The following is a 24,062-nucleotide window of genomic DNA, read 5'->3' on the forward strand; positions in this document are numbered from 1 at the left end:
ATACCATTTGTCCTCAGGCTCTTCTAAGGGGTTCAGTAGCCATAAGGATCGATCCAGTACTCCCCAGTCACATTCATCGAAAAAGGCGGCCATGGCTGTGAGTTGGAAAGTAGAGTTCCGTCCACAGTTAACGTTGGGCTTCTCCAATCCGTCTCTGGATCGGAGTCTGGAAGGAAAATGAGATTGGCAGCGCGGGGAATGAAGTCACTGGAACTGGCTCCTAGAAAGGTTGCGGTCTCGTGACGGGAGCTAGTCCAGATCGAGCACTCAATCCAGTGGGGGCCCGCCTGGCACGTAGGGCGGACCCGCTTGCAGAAATCCAGTGAGGGCACCCGCCGAACCTATGGGGTCAGAAGGCCAAAAATGAGGTCCATCGCTTCAAATTCATGTAGTTAAGTGGGGGCTCGCTCTTTGTTCTGAACATTCGGGAAGGTGTTGCGCAAACCCAGAGGCTGGCTCTGTGGCTCATGTGTGGGAGTGGGGCCTAGAGTGGTGATGTCATTCCTGAATCTCGTCCGATGACTTGGACCGGTGCAGTGAAGTTTGGGAGCTCTTCGACTTGGATTTCTTCAACTTTTTTGTGCGACTTACCTATTTCAAAATCGTTTACAGGTGCCTGGAACGGCTCCACTTATAGGCCCAGAACTTTCCCTATGCAAGCTGGAGCATCGTGGAGTTGACCTGCATTGGGTGAACAGGAGCTTCAGGGATCGATCCCGCAGTGCCTTGGGGTTCATGGAACGGCAGTCCTCACAGGCGCGGGAGTCATTGCCTGACTCCACGAACCAGAGACAAACTAGATGGGTTCTATCAGAGACATATGCCTGTGACAGGAACCGCAAGGATTATACCCCACAGTTTTTTAGGTGACTTTCCCTGCACAAAGGGAAACCAATCTCAAAATAGGTTGACAGAAATGTGAAAAAATAGTACAAAAAGTAGACAGCGGTAGCTCTCTCCCGGTCTTCTGGAGAATATCCTAAGGTAAGGAATCTGCAGCTAGATAGACTCTACCACATAAGACGTTACTGAAGGTAAGTGATATGTTTCTTTTGGACTTATTTCGGCTATGGTCTTCTTTTTTTTACATTCTTCAACATTTTATTTTTGTGTCAAGGTTCCCTTTGGTGTTTAGGGGTTATTGCCTTTATATATACTTTTAGGCACTAGGCTTATCGTAGCTGAAGATAGATTGTGAGTGTTTTCCTCATGCAAGCAATAACCTTTCATTAACACCTCCTAAGGATTCCATGTAGGAACTGGGTGTTGAAACATGCCTTTATTAATGGCCAGTATCACTGTTTGATTGGGAGTGTTACGAAAAGTAAGAGTCTAGGTAAGAAGAAAGTTCCTAACTTTCAAATGTGAAGTGCTGCAAATGTCGAGGCATGAATCTTAGATCAGATGCATGCTGCTTTTTAGTGTGAGCTTGGGATGTTAGTAAGAAGTCTGGTTCCCAAATACAGATTGATGGGCCACGTGGCTGTTCAGGATTGTACTTTTAGTTGGGTTGGGTTAAGTTGAAAGGATAAAGGTTGGAGAGCTCTAATGTAATCGACTCTGATTTCAAGTTATGTTTTAGTGGGTAAGGTCTAAGCAACTTCAATGTTCCCCATGTGCTGGACATGTACTTGCATCCAGCAAGAATTAGGAAGGGCGTAACATAACACATTATAACAAGATTTATTGACAAGGGTTTGAGCATTGATGTTTCTTTTCCTGCTTGGTGTTTACTGTGCTAGGAAACCTAATGCGAAACCAGCTAAATTAAAACTTATTCTGTTTGGGTCATACCTATCTATTTTTTCTTTATACCATGGCCCTTGGATTCGCTGAATATTTCTGCACATGAAATGTTCAGGTACAAGATACTTTCTTGTAAGATGCATAAAGCCTTGCCTCACTCTTGTATTACCAATGATCAGCTTATTGTTAATCAGCAGAACAACATACCTTACTGGTTAAAATGTCCATTTCAGTATATCAGAGACTTTTGTAATAAGATGCAGCCTTTTGAAGTGGGAACTTGCGTTTTGATGGTTGAGAGGTCGATTTAGAAAATTATACTATGGAGTATCTAGTTATGGTTCTGAAACTTTTTTTGTCCCAGTGTTATGCTCATGTGTGCAGTTCCAGTGTTAAATGCAACTTAGAACATTGCGCTGGCATCCTTTGTGGCTGGTGAGAGTGTGTACCATACTGGTGCGGTAGTAAGACTGTGCCTGTATGAATCAAAGTACTGAATCCAGTGAGATCCGTTTTGGATGCCCCTGATTTGTCACAAGATGGGGGGAAGAAGACATTCCCAGACGGTGGAAGTGTATTGCGTGTATTCCTGCGGCTCTGTGGAGATCTAGACCTTACGGTAAGGAAGATGGAGACAAGGCTATCTTTTGAAAGTAGACTCTAGTTTCTAATCAGTCCATGCCGTACCCGTTGGCTCCTCCGCCCATTTCAGTGGATATTTAGCTGTGTAAGGCCTTGCAGAGTCCGTCAGAGGGAAAAGAATCCGCTTGGACCAGTTGGCCTGAAGTCCCAAATACCCACCAAAGCGGATCACTTGTCCCAAATTTGTTTCCAGGTCCTGTACATATAATGCCACATCGTCCACATACATGCAAACCATAATGATGCGAGTAGTGAAACCTATACCCCGTTCCACATGATGCTGTCGCAATCTCGCTGCCAGGGGCTCCATGGCGATCGCAAACAAAATCTGGGACAGGGGGCACCCCTGTCTGATGCCGCGGGCGATAGCTATTGGATCTGATGTGTCCCCATTAAGTCTGAGGCGTGCTGGGGGAAGGGTGTTTAGAAGTTGTATTTTCGGAATAAAGTAATGGCTCAGCCCCAGTCTACGGAGTAACGGAAACAGAAAGGTCCACTCCAGAGTGTCAAACTCTTTGGCGGCGTCTAATAGAGCAGCCACCACCGGAATATTGGAATGTAAATGATGCATCATTGCGAAGATGGTGTGCAGGTTGTGCGACGTCGCCCGACCAGGAACAAAGCACAACTGATCTGGCCGAACTATCAATGGCAGGAGACGTTTCGCCAGTACTTCCGCGTAGATCTTGTTGTCAATACTTATTAATAAAAGCGGGCGGTATGAGTTGCAGGAGTCTGCAAGTTTGTCCTCTTTAGGATAGTCACTATGACCGCCTCGAGCAAGGGGTGGGGGGGGGGGGTCTGCCAAGTGTTAGCGCCTCATGGTACATCTCAATGGGGTGCGGGATAAGAATGGGGGCATAATCTTTTTAGAAGTCCGGTGTTCTGCCCAGAAGATCTCCCTCGCCGCTATGACTGAGGGGTCGGGGTTCTGTAGCAGTCTCTTTCAAGTTAACAAATATCCGTTTCTATCTTGGCGAGAGTGCAACGCAGTGCACGCAATACCCCGGATTGCTTCGAGATGCTGAACCCACGAATGACCACCTTGAAAGTCTCCCATAACGTGGAGGGCGACTCTAACGATACCGGCATTATATGCAAAATAATCAATAATTGCCGTACGGATTTCCTCCTTAACCCCTTCAGTGCCCATGATGAGATAGTCTCGTCATGGAGCGCGGTTGCGCTGTGCCCATGACGAGACTATCTCGTCATGAACCCCGCCCGCTAATGAAACGCCCGGCACAGGGCGTGGAAAGGGCGGGGCACTGAAGAGGTTAAAAACAGCATTGCAGAGTTTTTTTGGGGGAAGTCGCCAAGAAAAAGCACAGGGTGTAGTCTGGAGGCCCTGAAATGTTAGTAGCACCAGTGCATGGTCGGGGAGTATTGTAAGAGGAAAGACGTGTACCTTCTCGTGTGTTCGGGTGGGCATGTCTCCATGCATCAGTTAGATGATTGTCTGTTATCAGTGCATTAAGTACTTCGGCTGACCGCGAGTGTTGTCTTTGCATCTCGGAACGGTCTAATGTTTCCTCTAGTGTCACTTTGAAGTACCCGCCCCATAGCATCGTCCCCTGCCCATAGCAAGTCATCCGTCTCCTTATTTCCAAAAATAAGTCAGGGTCATCGTTATTTGAGCCGTACACTGCAATTAGCTTCATCGGTTGTTTAAAAAGCATACCGGCCACTATTATAGATCTGCCCTCTTTGTCAATGTAGGAGCATGGTGCGCCATGGAAAGCCCTTTCTGAACAGTATCGCGACGCCCTGGCTGTAGTTCGAATAGGTTGCGGAGTGTGTTTTGCCCCACCACCGAGCTTGTAGTCTGGGCGTGGTGCTATTAGTCAGGTGCGTCTCCTGCAGAAAGCATATGTCCACTTTATGGCGTGCTAGGTATGTGTGTACTAGTCAGGTTTTTCAATGGTCGTTGAGGCCCCTAAGGTTCCAGGTCAAGCAATTAACACTATCCATTGTAGTGAAGTTGTGGGTATGATCGTCAGTGTGAGGCTGTCAGTACCTCTAGGTGTCTTAGGTAGGTGTAGTTTGTGTATGTCATTGAAATGTGGATAGAACTCCACGTCAATACATCTTCATTAATGGCTACCCATGGGCGACCCCCACTCAATATTTCAAAACAGTAAACATCTCCACCCCCTTCTACACCAACCCCCCAACCTGGTTGAGTAAACTTTCCCTCCTTCAACCCGCTCCCAAAAGAAACTGTTAAATTCAACATATATGGGAATCTTCCCATGGGGCATGTGCCTCTTGGAGGACTACACTGTCACAAAGAACAGGGTTGCCGAACAATAATAGGTAAGGGATTAAGCAATCAACAAAAGTGCAGTTAACAGGTGAGGTCTGGAGTATGCTCTCAGCAGGCACCCGGATGTAGTAGCATTGGCGCCTCTGCTGTATTATTACGCCGAAAGGCAGCTTGTCAGCATGTAGATATAGATGCAGTTAGTCATTGTCGCTTGTGTGACCTTCCTCGTTTGAGTGAGGCGATTTGGATGCAGCTCGTCAGTTTTAGTTGATGAGTTTGGCATATTTCATCGCGGCACCAGGCTCTGTCAAGAATTTTGTGTTCCCCTCTAGTGCAATGCGGAGCTTTGCCGGGCTTAGTAGGCCATATTTTACTCCATGTTGCTAGAGCACGTTTGACTGGCAGAAACTCCCGGCGTGTACCGTCAGGGTAAAGTCGGGAAAAAATCAGAAGACATTTCCCTGGTGTCGCACCTCCCCACCCTTTGGCTCGTAGAAGAATTTCATCGCAGTCACAATAGTTCCGAATTTGAGTGATTATAGGGCAGGCCGGTGCCCCGGGGGTGGACGAGGCCTGAGAGTGCGATGGTCTCATCTATCAAGACTGTGGATAGTACGGCCCCAAAGAGGTCCCTCAGTAGGTTTTCTATATAATCTTCCATTTTGTTGATGGCTGTCAACTCTGGTATTCCGGTGATTCAGAGATTATTTCTACGGGAGCACGACTCCAAGTCCTTGTTCTTGGCTTTTATGACCTCTAGTAGTTTGTCAATGTGTAGCCTACTTTGCTGGTTGGCTGTTCTTTGATCCTCAATATCCGATATCCTCCCTTCCATATGCTCTAAACGATTCTTGTGTGCATCTACTCAGTGCTTCACTTGGTCTAGGCAGGTTGTAAGGAGGTCGATCTTGGTGGCTATCGTTTTCAGACTTGATTTGACGTCTCTTAGAAGCGCACGTATATCTTCTTCCTGTATGGCTGCTTCATCAGGTTGCGTGGATGGGCGGGCTCACCCTGTCTGGTGTGCCAGCGCCCCTCGAACATGAGCTTGGGCATCGGGCTTGCCCATTGTCCAAGGTTTCGGCCTGGTACCCTTCTTCCCACTGTTTCCTGTATTCAAATATGGGAGGCAGGGAGAGAGACGAAGGGGACCACACCAGTCACTGTGGCATCAGCAGTCTGCCCAGGTACGACTTGGCAAGGATGTAGCCTGAAGCATAACCTTCGCACTATCCGCTGCACATAGATGACAGTCCTCGTACCACATGTTCCCACCTGTTGCCTTTGTTGCCCCCCCCCCTCCCCCACCACCATTCCCACTCTTCCAGCTTCTAGGTTCCGCACAACATACACCAGGTGAGTGCAAATGGAAGTCGCTTGTGTCTCTCCCAGGCTCTCTGCGGTCGTGGGCATCAGGCCTCTCTCTGGTCTGTGAGCAATCCGGTGCGATCCTGCGCCCCCTCCCAAGAGGCGAATGCACGCAGTCCTCTGAACCCTGCCATCGCCAGACTCCCTCCACCTGTGCACAGACACTGCCTCTTTGCTACCCCGGTTAATGTCCGGCTGCAGCACAACGCAGGGGAGGACTCTATATCCAGTCCTGGACCTCCGGCTTAAAGGGTTGGTGTCCTGCCGTTTTCCTGTTGAGGCGAGGGGGCTGTCAAGATGTCACACAGTGGAGGCGGAAAGTGCCTGGCTCCTCAGCCGTAGCCCACCTAACCCTGTGCAGCCAAAGCCAGCCCCATCTGCACTGCCACGGGAAAGAGGCAGTCCGTGTTCTCATCTCTACGCGGGAGCCCCGCCTCACCTCTCTTCTTCGTGCAGCCGCCGAACATCCTCCACTCGGCAAGCAGTTTCTCACACAGTTGCACAGTCATAGGTGCTGTGTCGCTAACCAGTTCTCAAGGTGCGCTCCAGCGCAACCCCGCTATGCACCTGCACTCAAGGGGACAGATGCGCTGAGGCCGCAGCCTTCTAGATTCACTAGACCCACATCTGCACTCGTCCCAGCTCCTCCGCCGCCTCGCCCTGCACAGTCGCCATACTCAAGGTGGCGGGCTGTCACCGGTACTGCAATGCGGACGGTGCCCATGGAGTCCGCTGTTCCTTCGTTACTTCCCAGTGAGTGCACAGGGACCTCCTCCGCAGTCTCGCCGCCGTTTTTATTTTACTCTGCGCGCGATGTAGTGAGCACTTTTCCAGTAGGCCCTACTGCAAGCCGCAAAAGTCTTGCATCTTCAAGTGGTGCCATGGTCTTAGCACGGCCAACCGCAATTCACTTTTGCAGCCATCCGGCACATGCAGCAGCTTACGGTTTCTTCACGAGGAGTAATAGGTTTGCCCTAAAATATGACGGATGCTGCAGCATATTGTCGCTGTGCCGGCAGAGCCCACTCAAGGTGCGGCCATCTTGCAGCCAGGCAAAGCCATGCCCATGCCCTTTCTATGACTTTTAATGGTGTGCAAAGGCATATAGTCAAATCTAGATCCATATGTACAAACACATTTGCCAATCAACACAGAATGGTAAAACCCATGTGATAAATCAGGCCCATCGTTTCGCAAGTTGAACATTAAACTAATTTATAATGCCAAAGGTTATTCATGCATAGATATCTTTTCTCTATTCCTACGATGTATGCAGTTGAACTTGATCACAACATCTGGTCATGGCATGTTTTGTTTTTGCACTTATAACCAGTACTTTGTTTTCATTATCTGAAGTGTTTATTTTGTGTCATGTCTGACACTGACTTCCAGACCCTGTTAGGTACAGATTGCAAACAGAAAAAAATGTTCAGACTGCTCAACTGGCCTTACTTTGTGGTCGGTAAGTCTTCAGTTTTCAGACAGAAAGCAAGTGGAATTGTTTAAACCCAGTCCACAGATGGCGAGCAGCAGGTAGGAGTTGATGCCAAGACTGAGCAGTCCACCAGAAGGGCATCTAGATTGCTGCATTTCTCAGTGAGGTGACGCACCGTATTGTAAATTAGCCTCTGTATTCCTGGACTTTGTGAAATCTGGAACCAGATAGAACACAATTGATTGGGCTGAATTATAGAATGTTTTGACGGGTGGCAGAATTCAGCAGGTCATGTGCATCAGTACTTATTTCTAGGTGGACCTCATCAAAATGTTTAGCCACATAGACCTCTTCCACATGTGTTGACAGACTGGCGATGTCCTGGAATGATTGTTATTGTTGGGAGGTGTCCATGTATGGTGTACACTTGTGTTCTCTAGTATTGTATCTTTTATAGATTCACATGCTTGAAACTTCCCCGTCGTCATGGTGGGAGTCCCACGGTAACCGTGAAATAACAGTATAGAGTTAAAAGGACAATCTCCCTTGAGAATCAACAGTATTTAGTTACCAGCTAACCTAATTAAAGAACATCCAAACTCCAGCCAATCACATCGCAGACCCCAGAGTATCCATCCCCTGCACAGCCACCATACCTCAGATTTCTTACCGCACGTTGTGTGTTAGGGAGTCTCCCTGAGCACTGCTCAGTCAGTGTTTCTTTATTTGAACTCTTCGACTTTCAACTGGCAGTTCTCTTTCCTCGACCTTCTTGTCAACTAAGGTGCTGCTAGAAAGTGAGTTTACTACTTATTTCTGTATTTTCTACAGAATGTCAGAGTCTAAAAAAGGGCTCTTCAGGCCCTGCAAGACTTGTGGAAAGTCCAGGTTTTTCTCAAAAACCCTCAGAGATCTTGAGGGAAGGCTTCTTCTTTGGCTTCAGAAGAAAAGATCTATGAGGGATTCTGACTCAGAGAGTGAGGAGGAGTCATTCCTCCTCAAAGAAAAGGAAGGAAGATCCTTCTGGTCAGAGAGCTCCGAAAAAACAAAGATCTCTGAGCAAGCAGTCTTCAATGGAAAAGAGGTAAAAAAGAGCAATCTGGCTCTTCTCAGACCCAAAAAAGATCTGGTTCTGCTCCTCCTTCTGCGCCACTTATTCCCTCATAAAAAATCCGCCCGTCGGTGGACCAGTCGATGAGGCATTCTCCGCCTACGACCGTCAAAAAGAAGACTCCATCGACTGTTTCATCCGCGACGTAGACGAAATCAACAGTGAAGACGACGACAGCTGAAGACGGAAGTAGTGATGTCAGCAGCTTCGGGGAGGATTTCGTCGTCAACGAGAGCTTCACCGTCGACGGTCCAATTGTGTGCTGCAATGCGATGAGCATCTCCGCCCTGTCAACGGATACTTTCACGCCGCCGACAGTCTAGTGAAGACCCCGTTGACTATCACGTCGGCGCGGAAAATGGACATGTCAGTCTCAAAATCTCTATTACATGACTTTTCAAAAATATCTCCTCTGCCGCCTCCTCGGCTCCTGGACTTTCAGGAATCGGAGGATGAAGGCCCTGCCTACAACCCCTCTCAACTTTGGCTTACTTTAAAGGTGACTATTCCTTTTCGGATAGACACTCAGGTCCGCAACCCCTGGATACCATCCAGGAGCACTACTAATATTATGAGCAGGAGGACAAAGACAGTCTAGAACCCTCCATTAATGTGCCACGGTCACTGGCCACGGACTTACGTTTGATGCTGGATGACTATTATAAGCGATTCCCTGAAGCCAATGTGGTCCAAAAACCAGTTTCTCAGCAGGAGGAGTTGCCATGACTCCGGTCCAGCAAAACCCCACTGGCACCACTGATACAGAAGTCCATACATCCTCTGCAGATCTCCACTAGGGCACCAGAAAGTGGAGACCATCAACTGGAAGAGGGAGAGATACAAGTGGACACTGATATCCTTGACGAGTGGATGGATTATGTAGTGCATACAACGCTTTCTCCCACGCTGCCAGTGGCTGACTCTCCCCCTGCAGATATCAGCGGCTTCCACAATCTGCTTGAGAGAGCATCAAACCGCTTCGACCTTCCTATGCCCGTCAAGCAAGCGGAATGCTTCTTGTACGATTTTAAGGTTTCAACACAACGTTCCGTTAGGGCAATCCCTATTATCGGCTTCTTGTGGCAGGAAGGTATCCAGTTAATAAAGAATCCAGCATCTGTGCCAGCAGTCATTCCAAAGCTGGATAAGAAGTACCGGGCGCCAGAAGACTCTCCGGCATGTCTCATCGGCCATCCGAAGCCTGATAAGGTAATAATACAGGCTGCTCAGAGAAGATCAAAAAACCCTGCTTCTCCATGTACCACCCCGCCAGACAAAGAAGGGCGTAGGTTGGACAATATTTTTAAGAGATTCTCTGTGCTTGCTGCTACAGCCATCAGAGCTTCCAATGCAATGGCCATCCTTGGAAAGTACGATAGGCAGATATGGTCAGACGTCGGGTCTTTTTTGGAATTCCTGCCGCAAGACAAGAAAAAGGAGGCAAAGGAAATCCTTTTAGAGGGTAAGAGAGCTTCATCGGAACCCATTGATGTGGCTATGGACATTGTTTCCACCACCTTTAGGCAGATGGTGGGTGCTGCAGTGTTGCGCAGGCAGGGTTGGCTGAAAGCTACAACATTTCGCTCAGAAGTCCAAGCGAAGGTGCTGGACATGCCATTTGATGGAGAGAATCTGTTCGGCAAGCAAGTTGATGAAGCACACCTAGCTATCAAATCGGACACTGATATGGCAAAATCCTTAGCCAATTTACAACAGAAAAGGTTCTCTTCCTTTCAGGGAAGAAGTGGTCAATTTACAGCTCAGTCCCAGCCTCAAAAGTGTTTTCAACCTTATTCCCAGCAACATTTCCGTCCACAATACTCAGCCCAGTCCTTTCGGCAGACGCCTGCACCAACTTACTCCAGAGCTCCAGCTTGAAGATGCCCCGCTTCGGGAATAAATCCCATGACGCAGGCAGGAGACAATGAGGCTCATCAGGCACCCGCCACCCCAGTCCCACTTCATTCGGCCCAAGACTACTCCAAATTCTTTCTGCAATGGAACTCCATTTCGTCTGACAGATAGGTGTTCGAAGTTTTCAATGACGGTCTCACCCTAGAATTTGTTTAACAACCTCCGGATTATCCCCCAAGTAAGACTGTTCACCGCCATCTGGCGCTTCTCAAAAGGGAGATAAAACTCCTTCTCGGCAAACAGGCAATCGAGATAGTGCCACGCAGTCAGCGCAACTTGGGATTCTACTCTCACTTTTTTCTCATAAAGAAAAGAACTAAAAAATGGAGGCAGGTCATAGAACTCAGGTTGTTGCAAAAGCCAACCATTTCGGATGCTGTTGCTCCAGGAGATTCTCCTTCTCTTGGATTCAGGGGATTACATGACCTCTTTGGATCTTATGGATGCGTATTTTCACATTCCTATTCATCCACATCCAAGGCACCGTCATTTTCTCAGGTTCCTAGCGGCAGGGTGCCACCACCAGTTCAAGGTGCTGCCCTTCAGGCTAAAGTCTGCACCCAGGGTATTCACCAAATGCTTGGCGCCACTAGCAGCCTTTCTCCGGGGATCTGATCAGCAGGTTTTTCCCTACCTGGACAATTGGTTGATCAAGGATCCGACATTTCGAGGTGCAAGAAAGTCCATGAATGCCTGTCTTCACCTTTTTCGCTCTCTGGGTCTCAATCTCAACTAAGAGAAGTATTCACTCCTTCCTTCCTGGTCTCTGGTGTTTCTGGGAGCGAGATTAGACACCGACCTCCCAATGGCTTTTCCCACAGAGGAAAGAATTTCTCATCTTCTAAAGATGGATCAGTCCCTTTCTTCAAAAAAGTTTGTTTCTGTGAGGATTTACAAATCGGTGTTGGGGATCAACGTCATCTTGCATTCCACAGATTCCTCACTGTCTGTTGCGGATGAGGCCTCTTCGGGAACAGCTTGGCTCCCAATGGGTACAAGCTCGAGGCTCCATCGATGACATTATATCAGTCCCGCCTCAGATGATCAAGGCGAAGTCTTGGTGGAAAGTCAAAAGCAATCTTTCACAAGGCCTATCCTTCCTTCCACCCGAGCCTTTGATGGTTATGACAACAGATGCCTCCATGGAGGGATGAGGAACTCTCCTCCAGGAGCATCAGGTTCAGGGGAAGCGGTCGGACCAGCAATCGCTATGCCACATCAACCTATTGGAGCTGAAGGCAGTGTTTCTAGGGCTACATTCCTTCCTTCCAAGGATAAAAGGTTCTTCAATACTTTTCCGCACAGATAACACAACCATAATGTTCTAGCTGGAGAAACAAGGAGGAACGAGATCTCCGGCTCTCTCAAGTCTGGCACAACCAATTTGGAATTGGTTGATTCAACACAATATCTCATTACAAGTTTGGTCAGTTGCAGCTGAGCCGTTGACGGAACAAGTTGTCCATTCACGGACTTGAATACGTGGCGATTGTAGAGACAGCACCACTCTCCCTTCTAAATCAAATATCCCCGTCTCAGAGGAATTAAATATTATCTTCACATTTGATGTTGGCCATCTGCATTAAAGACAACAGTAATCATTTTCCTCATAACTAAGTCGGTTCCCCAGGACCCCAACCTCGTTTGTCCTGATGAAGACCCACTTTGATGCATATTAATTGGCACAATTACCTCGGGTCGAAACGTCGACGTTACATGTCCTATGCGTCACATGCAAATCCACTTAGACAGCAAGGAAACTGAACCCTTAAGTGGCTTATGTATTGTAAATAGGACCTTGTTTGTTGATTATTTTTATGTATTGTCCATTGTACATATTCGTTACATGTGATGTGTTTTGTGCAAAGTATCACTGTTTCACCAATTGTTTCACTATGAATGTGTTTTTTGGTTGGTTTACCCTGTAAATATTTTTGGTGCTCTCAATACATCAATTAATATCATCCTATTAAGTGACTTGGATTCTGTCCTGTTTCTTTGGGTATGTGTGCGTCCTTGATATTTAAAAAGTGTATTCAGTACCTATTAATTTAGTCCGTTCAAATTCCGACAGAACCATTGTTTTTGCATATACTATCACGCCCAGGTTCTGAGGGTTACTGGGTTGCCCCATTATCGTTAATGGTCATTACAAGTCCAACACATTCCAGGGGTGCTCAACAAATGGGCCGATTCGCTAAGCAGAGACTCCAAGCAGTGGCACGAATGGGAATTGGACGCCATTCAACTCAAAATAATTTTTCAGTGTTCGGGATCGCCAATCCTGGATCTGTTTGCTACATTACTCAACAAAAAATGTGAGTTCTACGCCAGCAGATTCCCTCAGCCAGGTTCCCTAGATAACGCCTTTCATTTCTCCTGGAAGGGACGTTTGCCTACGCGTTCCCTCCGTTTCCACTGATACCCAAGGTCCTATTAAAAATAAATGAAACGAGAACCTTGGCTCGTCATTCTCATTGCCCTGGCTTGCGCAAGGCAATTCTGGCTCACGTTGCTGTTTCGCCTATCAGAAGCCTCTCCACTAACGCTTCATCCTTCGGAACGTCTACTTTCTATGGACCAAGGCCAGGTGATTCATCTGCAAATTCATTCTCTTCACTTGTTGGCCTGGCTCCTCACCACACTGCGTTTAGGGACAATGATATTTCTGAGGAGTGCGGTTCCATTCTTAACAAGGCCCGTGTGCTCCCTCCACGGTCAAATGTTACTCAGCCAAATGGAAAAGATTCAGCTCCTGGTGTACGATTCACTTGTGCCATCCGCTCTCTTCATCTCCGGAGGAAGTTTTGCCACATCTCTTGTCGCTAGCAAAAGCTGGCCTTTCTCATTCTTTGGTGAAGGTACATTTGGCTGCAATTTCAAGGTATAGGAGACGTTCGAGCCAGTCGTCCCAATGGCCTGCAGGTTGGTGAAGGAATTAGGATTCTCCTATTAACATGACTAGAGAATCTGGATTTCATTAAAGACTCGGAGGCTAACATTATGCATATAACTTTTAAAGCGTCTCCAAGCTGCCGCATACATCATAAAGATAAGAGTTCCACAATAGAATATTCAAAACAAGTAAAAGGCATGAGCTCCTAAGAAACAGCCTCTTTTGAATGTGGCATAAAACAGGAAGCGTCTTGTAAAGATGAATCGTTTGTAACATTGAATAAACTCCGAACAGTCATAACATTGAATAAACTCCGAACAGTCAGTTAAATCATCAGCAAACAAGGAATATGAAGATGTGAGAGGACGATCGAAGACCGCAACAGATGATTAGAGATTATCTGAAAAATGAAGGTGAAAGGAGAAGGTAAGTAAATACATTCTCAAAAAGGGGAAGTCGACAAGATAAAACAGAGTAATTTTAGTGAAGATGTTCCTGTAAGGAGAGAACAAATATGTGAGATAAGTACAATGGAAAATGTACAACAGTCAAAGTTAAATAATGAATAGTCTAGTCTTAAAATATTGTAGTAATCACATTCAGTAATGGATAACATTATAGTGAACTTAAGGTAATGAGTAAACCTTTGGGGTAAAGGGTGGGAGGGATAATGTTAGCCTCCGAGTCTTTAATGAAATCCAGATTCTCTAGTCATGTTAATAGGAGAATCGTAATTTCATTAAAAGACCGGAGGCTACCATTATGCATGTTGGTAGCCATGTAATACGACATCAGACATATGAGTAATTGGTTTACAATAATGCTGAGCAAATGTAGTGGCATTAGACCAGTCTGCAGCTTTTAAAATGTCTTCTAACTTACCTCCAGACCAGAATGATGTGCTGGCCATAGCGCCCCTGATAGAATGAGCTTGGAACAACTTCAAGTCAATGCCAGCTAGGCTCATAGCTATTTTGACCCATCTAGAGACGGAAGTAGAGGAAATGGCTTTGTGTGGTTTAACAAAAGAGATAAGTAGTTGGTTAGTACCTGGAGGGCGAAGATGATTCATTCTGCGGTCATACTTCGTCATACAGTCAACTATGCAAAGTTTTTTGCATGAGTCGAAGCATGGATAGAAAATAAAGTCGGACATAGTCTTAGTTCTTTTAAACTCCAAACATGTTGTAGGATCTAAATGAGATTTTGTGTGCTTTCACGTCAGAAACTCTCCGAAAAGAAATTAGGCAAAGTAGTGTGGCCAGCTTGATAGAGAGGTTTTTCCTATTAAGATGAACGTTGTCTAGCCAGTTAGAAAAGAGATCAAAGATTAGATTAACGTCCCAGAGATTTTCGTATCTGGGTTTTGGAGGATTCCTGATTCTGATACTTTTGAGGACTCTACAGATAATAGGGTTTTTACCAATCGTCTTACCATTGATGAGCGAATGGCCTGCAGAGATAGCGGACCTGTAACAATTAATAGATCTATAGCTGAGGCCTCGATCGAATTTTCGACGAGAAAGTTGACTGTCAGCGATAGGTGCTTCCATGGGATCCAGGTTCCATTTCATGCACCGACGTGACCATGCTTTCCAAATGTTGGTATATCTGTAATGTGTGCCGGGGGCCCATGATTCTCCGAGGAGAGTTGCAGCAGATGATGTAAGTTTTAAGAGTAGGTTCGATCTCCTGACACTCTCCAGGCAAGAAGGTTCAAAGACCCTGTCTGTACTAATGGGTGAATTAGACCGTCTGCGTCTGTAAGAAGGTCCGGAAGGGAAGGAATTAGGAAGGGGAGGTCGTAAGCTAGTTCCAAGGCAGTGGGGACCCATGCTTGAGATGGCCAGAAGGGGGTAATTATGACTATGCAGCATTGTTGATGTCTCACCTTCTGAAGAACTCTGGATCATTGAGGAGGGGGGAAAGGCATAAGCGTTGCTCCCTTTCCAACACTGAAGAAAGGCGTTGACCGCTAGAGCACCCGGGTCGGGCATCCAGCTGTAGTAGTTCTTCAATTGGAAAGTCAATCTGCTGGCAAAGAGATCTAAGTGAAAAGGACCCCAAATATTGTTGAGGGAGTTGAATACTGAAACATTTAGTTTCCAGTCGCTGCGGTCTAAGAGGAATCTCGAATTCCAATCTGCAGAAATATTTGTTTTTCCTGGGAGATATTCGGCTTTCAGGGTGATCTTGTGTTGCCTTTCCCATTCTTTGGTGAAGGTACATTTGGCTGCAATTTCAAGGTATAGGAGACGTTCGAGCCAATTGTCCCAATGGCCTGCAGGTTGGTGAAGGAATTCATGAAGGGCCTTTTCAGAAATGACTCGCCAATTAGGCCTGCTCCGGTGTTCTGGCAATTGAACATTGTGTGTTCTCATTTCATGAAAGCGCCATTCGAGCCAATTCACAAATGTGACATAACATTTCTATCTTGGAAGGTGGCTTTCCTCTTAGCCATCAGGTCTGCTAGACGTATTAGTGAAATTCAGGCCTTCACAGCAACAGGACCTCCCCTTCAATTTCATCAGGATAGAATGGTGCTACGCACTAATCCCTCGTTCATGCCCAAGGTACCTACTACATTCCATCTGACTGAACCTGTAGTCCCGCCTTCTTTATTTTCTGCTCTGTCTACACCAGCAGAGAGAGCTCTGCATTCTTTGGACATCAAACAATGTTTAAAGTTTTACCTTCAAAGGACTAAATCTTTCCGCAAATCTACTTAGCTGCTCATCGCCTACTCTGCCCCTAGGAAGGGTCAAGCTTTGTCTAGAGCTTCAATTGCTCGTCTGGTTTCTTCTACTATAACCTACTGCCATGAAAGGGCAGGTCGCCCACTTGCTTCTAAAGTGAGTACCTATTCCATGATGAAAATGGCAGCGTCCTTGGGCCGATTTGTTGGTGTCTCTACCAGACATCTGCAGGGCAGAGACATTGACAAGCGTCCATACCTTCATAAGGCACTACTGCCTGGATACTTTGCGAAAGACGGATGCTGCAGTTGCCCAAGCGGCTCTTCGTCTGTTCGCTTAAGGTAGGCCTCAGTGTCTGAGGTTTATTAAGAATTCTTATCATCATTATTATGTTTATTATTATTTTGGTTATTAGTGGTCTCTCTACCAAATCTTAGTAATGTGTATATATATGGATAGATCCATATTTTATATCCGAAGTTAAGTTGATTGGTTTGCTTTAGGTGATGGCGTTATGTCGCATGGTGGGATGGTTCACCTGTTTTTTCCACCTCTACTTGTTATTATGTACTGCTTACTAGTCTGATTCAAGCATGTGAATCTATAAAAAATAGAATATTGGAGAAAAACAAGTTACTTATCTGTACACTGTGGTTCTCCAGTATTGATATCTTTTATAGATTAACATGCGGCCCTCCATCCCCCCCTTACAGGTGCACCCTTTCATACATCTTTTATTTGACTAACTGCACTCGTGCTCTGAATCTGAGGTATGGTGGCTCTGCAGGGGATGGATACTCAGGGGTCTGCGAGGTGATTGACTGGAGTTTGGATGCTCTTTAATGAGGTTAGTTGGTTACTAAATATTGTTGATTCTCAAGGGAGATTGTCCTTTCAACTTTATACTGCTATTTTACTATTACCCTTTGACTCCCACCATGATGACGGGGAAGATTCAAGCATGTGAATCTATAAAAGATATAAATACTGGAGAACCACAAGTTTTTTGCTCTGCACTGAATGACCAGTTGAGAGTATATGGCATCCTGGTTTTTAATTTTCACCCTAGCTTCACACTAATCAAGTGTGTGCTCAGAGGCCTAGCCTGCCACTTGACATAACTAAAGTTTAACCCGTCCTGTAATCTATAGGGGCACACCAAGCATGCCCTTATTTTACTGACGATGGACTACTATCACTGTCAAGGTTTTAGCATGAAGAAAGGTAACAATAGCATAACGTGTTTTGTGAATTCATAAGTGCAATTAGACCTTTCTATCTGTTTCATTTGAGTTTAGGTCTGCTGACCTGTTCGTGTAACATTCTGTTTCTATGCGATAACCCAAATCCTAGCACTAAAAGCCCATATGTATGTTGTATGAGTTTATATATCGGCTATACATGCATTTTCTGTATGAGTGAGCCAGTTTAGTTTTTGACGCACCTGGCCTGTCTCTGCAGATGAGGTGGTTTTCCAGACAGTGGAAGTATATTGATGACATTCCGGAAGCTGCAGAGAGGAGATCTAGGGTCCTTTAGAAATTTGAAGAGGTCTTTTTTCTAAGAAGAGCTTCTTATTCGTCTTGCTGTTGGTTGTTGGTTGGGGTGAAAGGTGGGAAGACAGTGTTTGCTGTTCAAGGTGAAAGGGATCATTTCTGCATGGCCACCTTTTTGTCACCCACCCAGCCCCCCACCCTTGATCACTGTTAATTGTGCCTGTTGATAGCCAGGTGCATAAAGTTCATTCCTTTTTGTGCTTCTGTTGTGGGTGCTCCAGGCTCGAGACTTCACATAAAAGTGAGAGCCACTTGTCCACTTGTTGTTAAAATTCGAAGTTCTCTTTGACCCAGGAATGGGGTGCTCTACACGGTTCCCAGATGACTGCTATACAACCAAAGTTGATATCTGCATCACAGCCATCTTCCAAGAGGTGAGTTTCTCTCATCTGGTGTCTTGTCTTGCTGGAGGGAAGGAGCTTGCCAACCCTGCAGGAGGTGTAACTGTCCAAGTAAGTTCCAGAAGCAGCAAAACCCAGGTACAGACAGGATTTTCCAGGAGAAAGATGACTGTAGAGTGATCTGGGAGTCCTAGGAATGGTGTTGCAGTCTCTCCAGTATTATGGTTCCAAACTAGAATTACTGATCAGTGAGCTTGCCAAAAGAGCAGATCTCGCTGCTATAACCAACAATTGTTCCTGTTGTGGATTTCATAATCATTGTGCCCTTAGCGGTTGCCACTAATGTATTCCAGAATTGGGATCTCAAGGTAGCCTTTGTGCCGCCTTAACTCCTGTCCATGTGCAGACCACCTACTACACATGACCATGCAACCCAGAAACTGATCCATCTTGTGCCATGGGTCCCACTGATGCTCAGTGTTGGAAATTGCTTTGCTAGTTGACTGGGGTGTGATCCCTGGTCAAGCAGCGACCACAATCCTAGTCCGGGTAAGGCACAAGCAAACCCTACACCTGTGCTCACATCCTGGTAGTTTGGCACAAAGCGGTCAGGTTCAACTTACAGGCAATGTGTTAAGTATTTGAGCAACACTTCAAATAGTAAAATAGTTAAAACACCACACAAAAAGATCCAACACCAAGTTAAAAAAATAGAACATAATCTAATTATAAAATACGACCAAAACGACACAAATCCAATCAGTAGCACTGGAGTTATGCATTTTAATGAATTACCTAACATAACTGTAATGTAGCACTTAGAAACAAAAAGCGACAACCGCGGTTATCTGGTCGCACTAGACTGGGTCTAAGTCATAAATTCAGGCCTAGCACGGTCAGATGGAGTCCCAGATTAGTCCCACTGAAGGTTTACCTTCTCAAGTTTGTACCAAGTGTCCAGTTCACGTTGAAGTTCACCAGGAGCAAGGAGAGCTGCACTGGCGGTGGCCAGCAGGTCACAAGGAGCAGGATGGAGCCTCTGGTTGCGGGCAATCGATGCTTCCTGTGCAAAAAGATGGACTTGCGCTGATTTTCTGTGCAAGCAGAACAGTTCTGGCGCGAACTCGCCTGTTGGTGGTCGCAAAGAACCCAAAAGCTTGGATTTAGGAGTACGAGAGCCATACCAAGGGCTCGGCACCAATGGCAGGCCTGAGACATGTTTAAAGGGCTACTTAAGAGGGCGACACAATCAGTCCTGCAGACCCACTGGTAGCATTAAATGTACATGCCCTGGGCACATGTAGCTTCCTGGCTGGTCTTACACTATTTGCTGATTTAGTGACGGAGTATTAAGTTCCCTCAATAAGTTAGTTTTAACCATAAATAGAGAAGGGCATTCTGCAAGTGAGCATTCTGATGTCCAATGTACCATCTCTGATAAGTTTAGATAAAGGGTGTATATTCTTCTTAAACTTTTAAAGCACAGTAAAGAATCCAGTTAAATATGATTGAAGTGCTGTATTACTTTTGTTTTCAGAATTAGTACTAGCTTTTTAAGATTGTTGCTCAAATTCCTTCTAAATTCTGCTATGCAGCTAAAGTAGCAGCACCAACACTGCATAAAATAGTTATATACCATGATCCATAAGAAATGTAATCAACAAATAAAATGCGATAATAGGAATATATTGATTAGTTGCTGGGAATCCTGAACTACTTGTTTGTGATCCCTGAGACAGGCTGTCAAGGAAAAGCTATTTATTCGGACTAGGCTTCTCTCTCCTTCTTTACACGTTGCACACAATGGGATATTTGTTTGAAACACAAATTCCACATCTGCAATATCCATAATGTATAACTTGTGTTGCATGTCATTTTTTTGCTTTTGTCGTGCATGAACACAGGTTTCTGATGGATATATCTAACTGCAGATTACAGACCTTTAGAATATCCCCAGGCGCCAGACTGGATTTAGAAGATTTAAAACAACTTTGCTCCTGCTCACCGGAAGGTTGCATCCTGCAGCTCTGCTCTCACTTCTTTCCACCCCAAAAGCGCTACCTCTATGTGCTAATGTCTGTTCCTTTCTTTATGTGCCCTCATAGGGAGGTCACTCCCAACTTTTTCCGTATCAGTTGAAAAGTTTTATTTCTTCATAATTCTTCTTAACAGTGTGTAAGTGAACTATTTTCCCTCCTAATACTACAGAATTTAAACCTTGAAGGAACTGTTTAAAACAGATGTCTGTGACAGACCACCATGATGTATGTCTGGGATCAGGGCATGACTCCAAAGTCTGCCCTTAGGAATCCAAAGGCAATCCAGGAATGCAAAACTGTATGTCGCTGAACACCTAAAGAAGTCAAAGTCCCTATTCTGCTTGAAGTTGAGGGCATGGACCCTTCCAAAATTTTCATCCAGAGAAGTTGCAAGGATGTCAGTACCACTTTCGGGCTCACTCCCAGTTGACCAGCTGAGTTGCAGATTCCGCAGTGGAGCCCAATGCACCTTGAGTTTCCGGGGCAACGTCACAATAGATGGAGGCCTTGAAGGATGCCATGTTGCAAACGTTTGCCTCTCTTCTGGCTTCCTCTGGTGTACCTCCAGGGCCCAAAGATCCACGGATGGCTCAAGTCAGGCTACCACCTGCGGGTCCACCCTCGACACTGTCTGTGCTTCCTTAACCTGTCTCTAGATTCACTCAGACACTTCCAATCCGGTATCAAAATCTACACTGGGCCCTTTGGCGCCAAAGTTGGAGAAAGATCATGTCCCAATAGTTCTATCCAATTTTGAAATGATTTTGTGTCGATCGTGGTCATGTCCCAAAGCCGTAATCACCATACCAGGCCCCTGTTCAATCTGACTTGAACTACCCAGAGTGCATCCATGGGTGAGTGGGAGTACTGGGCAAGTGGAATGGGTCTATGCTTTCTACAAGTGTTAACACTTTAAATGGAATAAGCATAACTGCTTTAGTTCCACCACCGTGTCACAACCTCTTGATGTGCCTGTGATGTGATGCCCAATTACAGTGCTTAACTGTGAAGCCAACTATATTGTAAATCAGAAAAAGACTTGTATGCTTCAAGCAGCAAGTAATGAACATCCTTGTAGCTAACACCCCTGCCCTCCTTCCACTGCACTATCTCTGCAATCTTTCAATCCACTTGGATGTGTGAAATTATCTCCTGAATGTTAACCCCTTTAAAAACAGCAGTGATTGATCAGTGGATCCAAGCAGAGAAAATTAGCTATTTCTGTAGCAAGTATATGACCTACTCTAAGATTTACTGGCAGAAGGGTAGAGTAGAGACCAGGGGATGTTAAGGGAGATGCTGCCTTGTAGATAGAGTAGAACCAGCAAAGCTGGTAAACAAGAAGGGTCTCTGAAACAGGGATTATGCGCCTAGGGTAACAGGGAGTGTCAACTACAGAGGGTAGTACATCAAAACTGCATCATGGCCATTTTGCAATAGCATCCCCAGCCAACACCATTTTGCTCTCAACCACTGAATCAGTGGAGGTAGTTGTGCATGTGGTGCTGGTAGATACAAAAGAAACTTTAAAACAGTGTACTGGAGAGGGGAATAAAACTACTAATGAATCCTCGAGAGTAGCATGAGAAAAATGATGAAGATAGGGCGAAGAGACTGACAATCATGTTGGTGAGGACTCAAGAGGGTTGACTTGAGCCTTATTAAGACCTATTAACCAAAATACAAGTCCCACGTAAAGAAATATTATTCCTTAAAGTAGCCTTTTGGTTAAGCATCCCCACTGTCTCTGTAGTTCACCAGCCTCAATTAATCAAAAAACTGTATAAAGAAAAATAATAGATGAATGCGTGCATATGTATGGAGTTTTTGGTCTTCACTCCCCGTCCATAGGGGATCCATCTGTCATCAACATTTTGCTTCTGCCCACCACAACATGCGGCACGAGGCAGAGAGTCGGGCCACATTAGCTAAGGGACTGCATTTTGCCAAATCAGATGTGCACTTCATCAATATAAATGCACTTCAGTATAAGGGCTGATGTGCCAGTGTTCTTTTCAGTTTTTTTAGTTGGTCACCTTTGTTTTTAAGCTAGGTCTTCATGTTGGAATGAACCCGCCCATGGTCCCATTTCTTTGCACCAATTAGAATCATTTTATTGTGCAAATACTGTTCTCTACATTGTTTTAAAACTATTGAAAGCATATGACTGCTCTATTTAATTTCTGTGGCCTCTTTTAGTTTTTCTATATTATTTTTTACTTTGTATTTTTGTGGGATATCATTGTGACGAAGGCCAGATCAGTGAGTAGACTCTGCAATTGCTTGTTTAGGGGTGTGTATCCTTCATCACTTAGTATACCAAAATGTGGGATTTATGTATTAATATAGAAATTGCAACGGTTTTTCTTAAGAGTATAGTTTTGCTAAACTGTCATGTTAATCTGCTCTTCAAATTTGGTGCTATAGTTTTTGAGGGAATGCTGTGCAAGAGAGCCCCTTTTTAATAGGATTGGTAAGTGCTCATGAAACAATGAGGGACTTTTACTGGGGTTCTTTGGTGGAGGTGTGTATGAAGCTATGAGGCTCCTTTCTTAGAAGATTGTAATGAGTGGAAGTTGCAATGTAAGGGTTTCTCCTCTTAAGTTTGACACAAGCCAATGGAATGTGGGAGTGATTGTTCTCATAGCAGAAAGAATAAACAAGCACTCAGTCAATCTGCATAGATTTTGGTCCGTGCTTATTGAGTTCATGTTGATACTGCTGTTAGGATGAAAAGGGTTTGAGATCTTCTCCCTACAAGTAATGTAGAGGATTTTGACTGCAGGGTCTCCATATCTTTGGGGTCATTAACACTGCACCAGAAGGTGCAATGTGACAGTTGCTGTTGTCTGGCCAAGAGCACATTTCATGGTCTGTGCCCCTTGAGTTTGAATCTACAGAGGAGTTTCTCTCTACATGAAAAGAACACCAACGTGAATAAAGGATTCCTTTGTATGTATTAAACCTCTCATGCCTTGTGTCTTGTTCTTTTGTGGTGTGTTTTTACTTATTTTAAGCTTTGCTCCTCTCTAGCTGATGTTTTACCCCATCTCCTCACAGCTGTCTGTTCCCAGGAGCCCCTGATTGGTCCCTGCCGGGTCGCTATGCCCCGCTGGTACTTCGACCTCAGCAAGAAAAAGTGCATTCGTTTTATATATGGAGGCTGCAGAGGCAACCAGAACAATTTTGAGTCCATGGACTATTGTATGGCTGTATGTGAGACACTGAGTAAGTCCGGCCCCTGCCCTATCTAATGTCACTGGCCTGTCTCAGAAAGACATCTATCTACTGTCCTGTCGTGTCCAACGCTCTGCGTCTACTCTGCCTGGATCAGGAGCAGTGTCCCGCCTTCACCCCCGTCCTGCACCTGGTTGATTCTGGTGTTTGTGACACTGTCATTCTCTTGTTCCGCTTGCCTCTTGGGTGAGGCTTTGTGTTTAGTAAGGTTTTTTCCGCTATGCTTGCTACCTATTTTATAATCAACACTTTTCCTTGATTGCGGTGATTGCTCTCACATGCAGCAGCATTTCTTTGCGTGTCGGGGGTTAGCCATGACATATTCATTGTTGTGCCTTCTGTTGCTTCTCTAAATTTACTGTTTTGCAGACTGAATTCATATGCTACAGAGGGTAGGCAATGGTGATTCTTGAAAATAATGTTTTCATCTCCTCTTTAACTCGCAGCTTGTTTTTCTTGTCCTTTGTCAATATAAATCTTACAGTCTTACAAGACTACTCATACCGCTGGCCTGCGTTGTTCTATGTGTGCTCCATTTTACCCAAAGTCTGTGTTCTATATTCACCAGAAGTAGCTAAAACCAGTTTTAGAATAAGTAGTAGTGCTGCAGAAGCTACTGACCTCATTCTGCACTCTTTTTGCTTCAGGTACTTTTGAAGACAAGGCAGCCCTTTGCCACACATTTTGCTGCAAAATGCTGGCAGGAATTCCACTAAAAGAGACATGCAAGGAGCTATACACTGTTGCGGTGTTTGAATGCGTGTATATGCAGCTTGTACCAATGCTGCATATAGATTTGTACAATTTTACAACAA

General features: G+C 45.4%; 1 protein-coding gene across 10 annotated transcripts in view; it reads left to right on the top strand.

The window, feature by feature from the left end:
• APLP2 (amyloid beta precursor like protein 2) overlaps positions 1 to 24,062 on the top strand; it is a 697,478-nt gene that overhangs the window by 420,069 nt on the left and 253,347 nt on the right. For 6 of the 10 annotated variants that reach the window (XM_085647208.1, XM_085647210.1, XM_085647209.1 and 3 more), the window contains exon 7: positions 23,071 to 23,238. The exons of the other annotated variants lie outside the window; for them this stretch is intronic. In XM_085647208.1, the coding sequence (XP_085503334.1) occupies positions 23,071 to 23,238 (168 nt within the window). The remainder of the gene's footprint in view (positions 1 to 23,070; positions 23,239 to 24,062) is intronic. 10 annotated transcript variants of the gene reach the window in all.

This window comes from Triturus cristatus, chromosome 3_2, assembly GCF_964204655.1.
Source record: "Triturus cristatus chromosome 3_2, aTriCri1.1, whole genome shotgun sequence".
In the NCBI taxonomy this organism is placed as follows: Eukaryota; Metazoa; Chordata; class Amphibia; order Caudata; family Salamandridae; genus Triturus; species Triturus cristatus.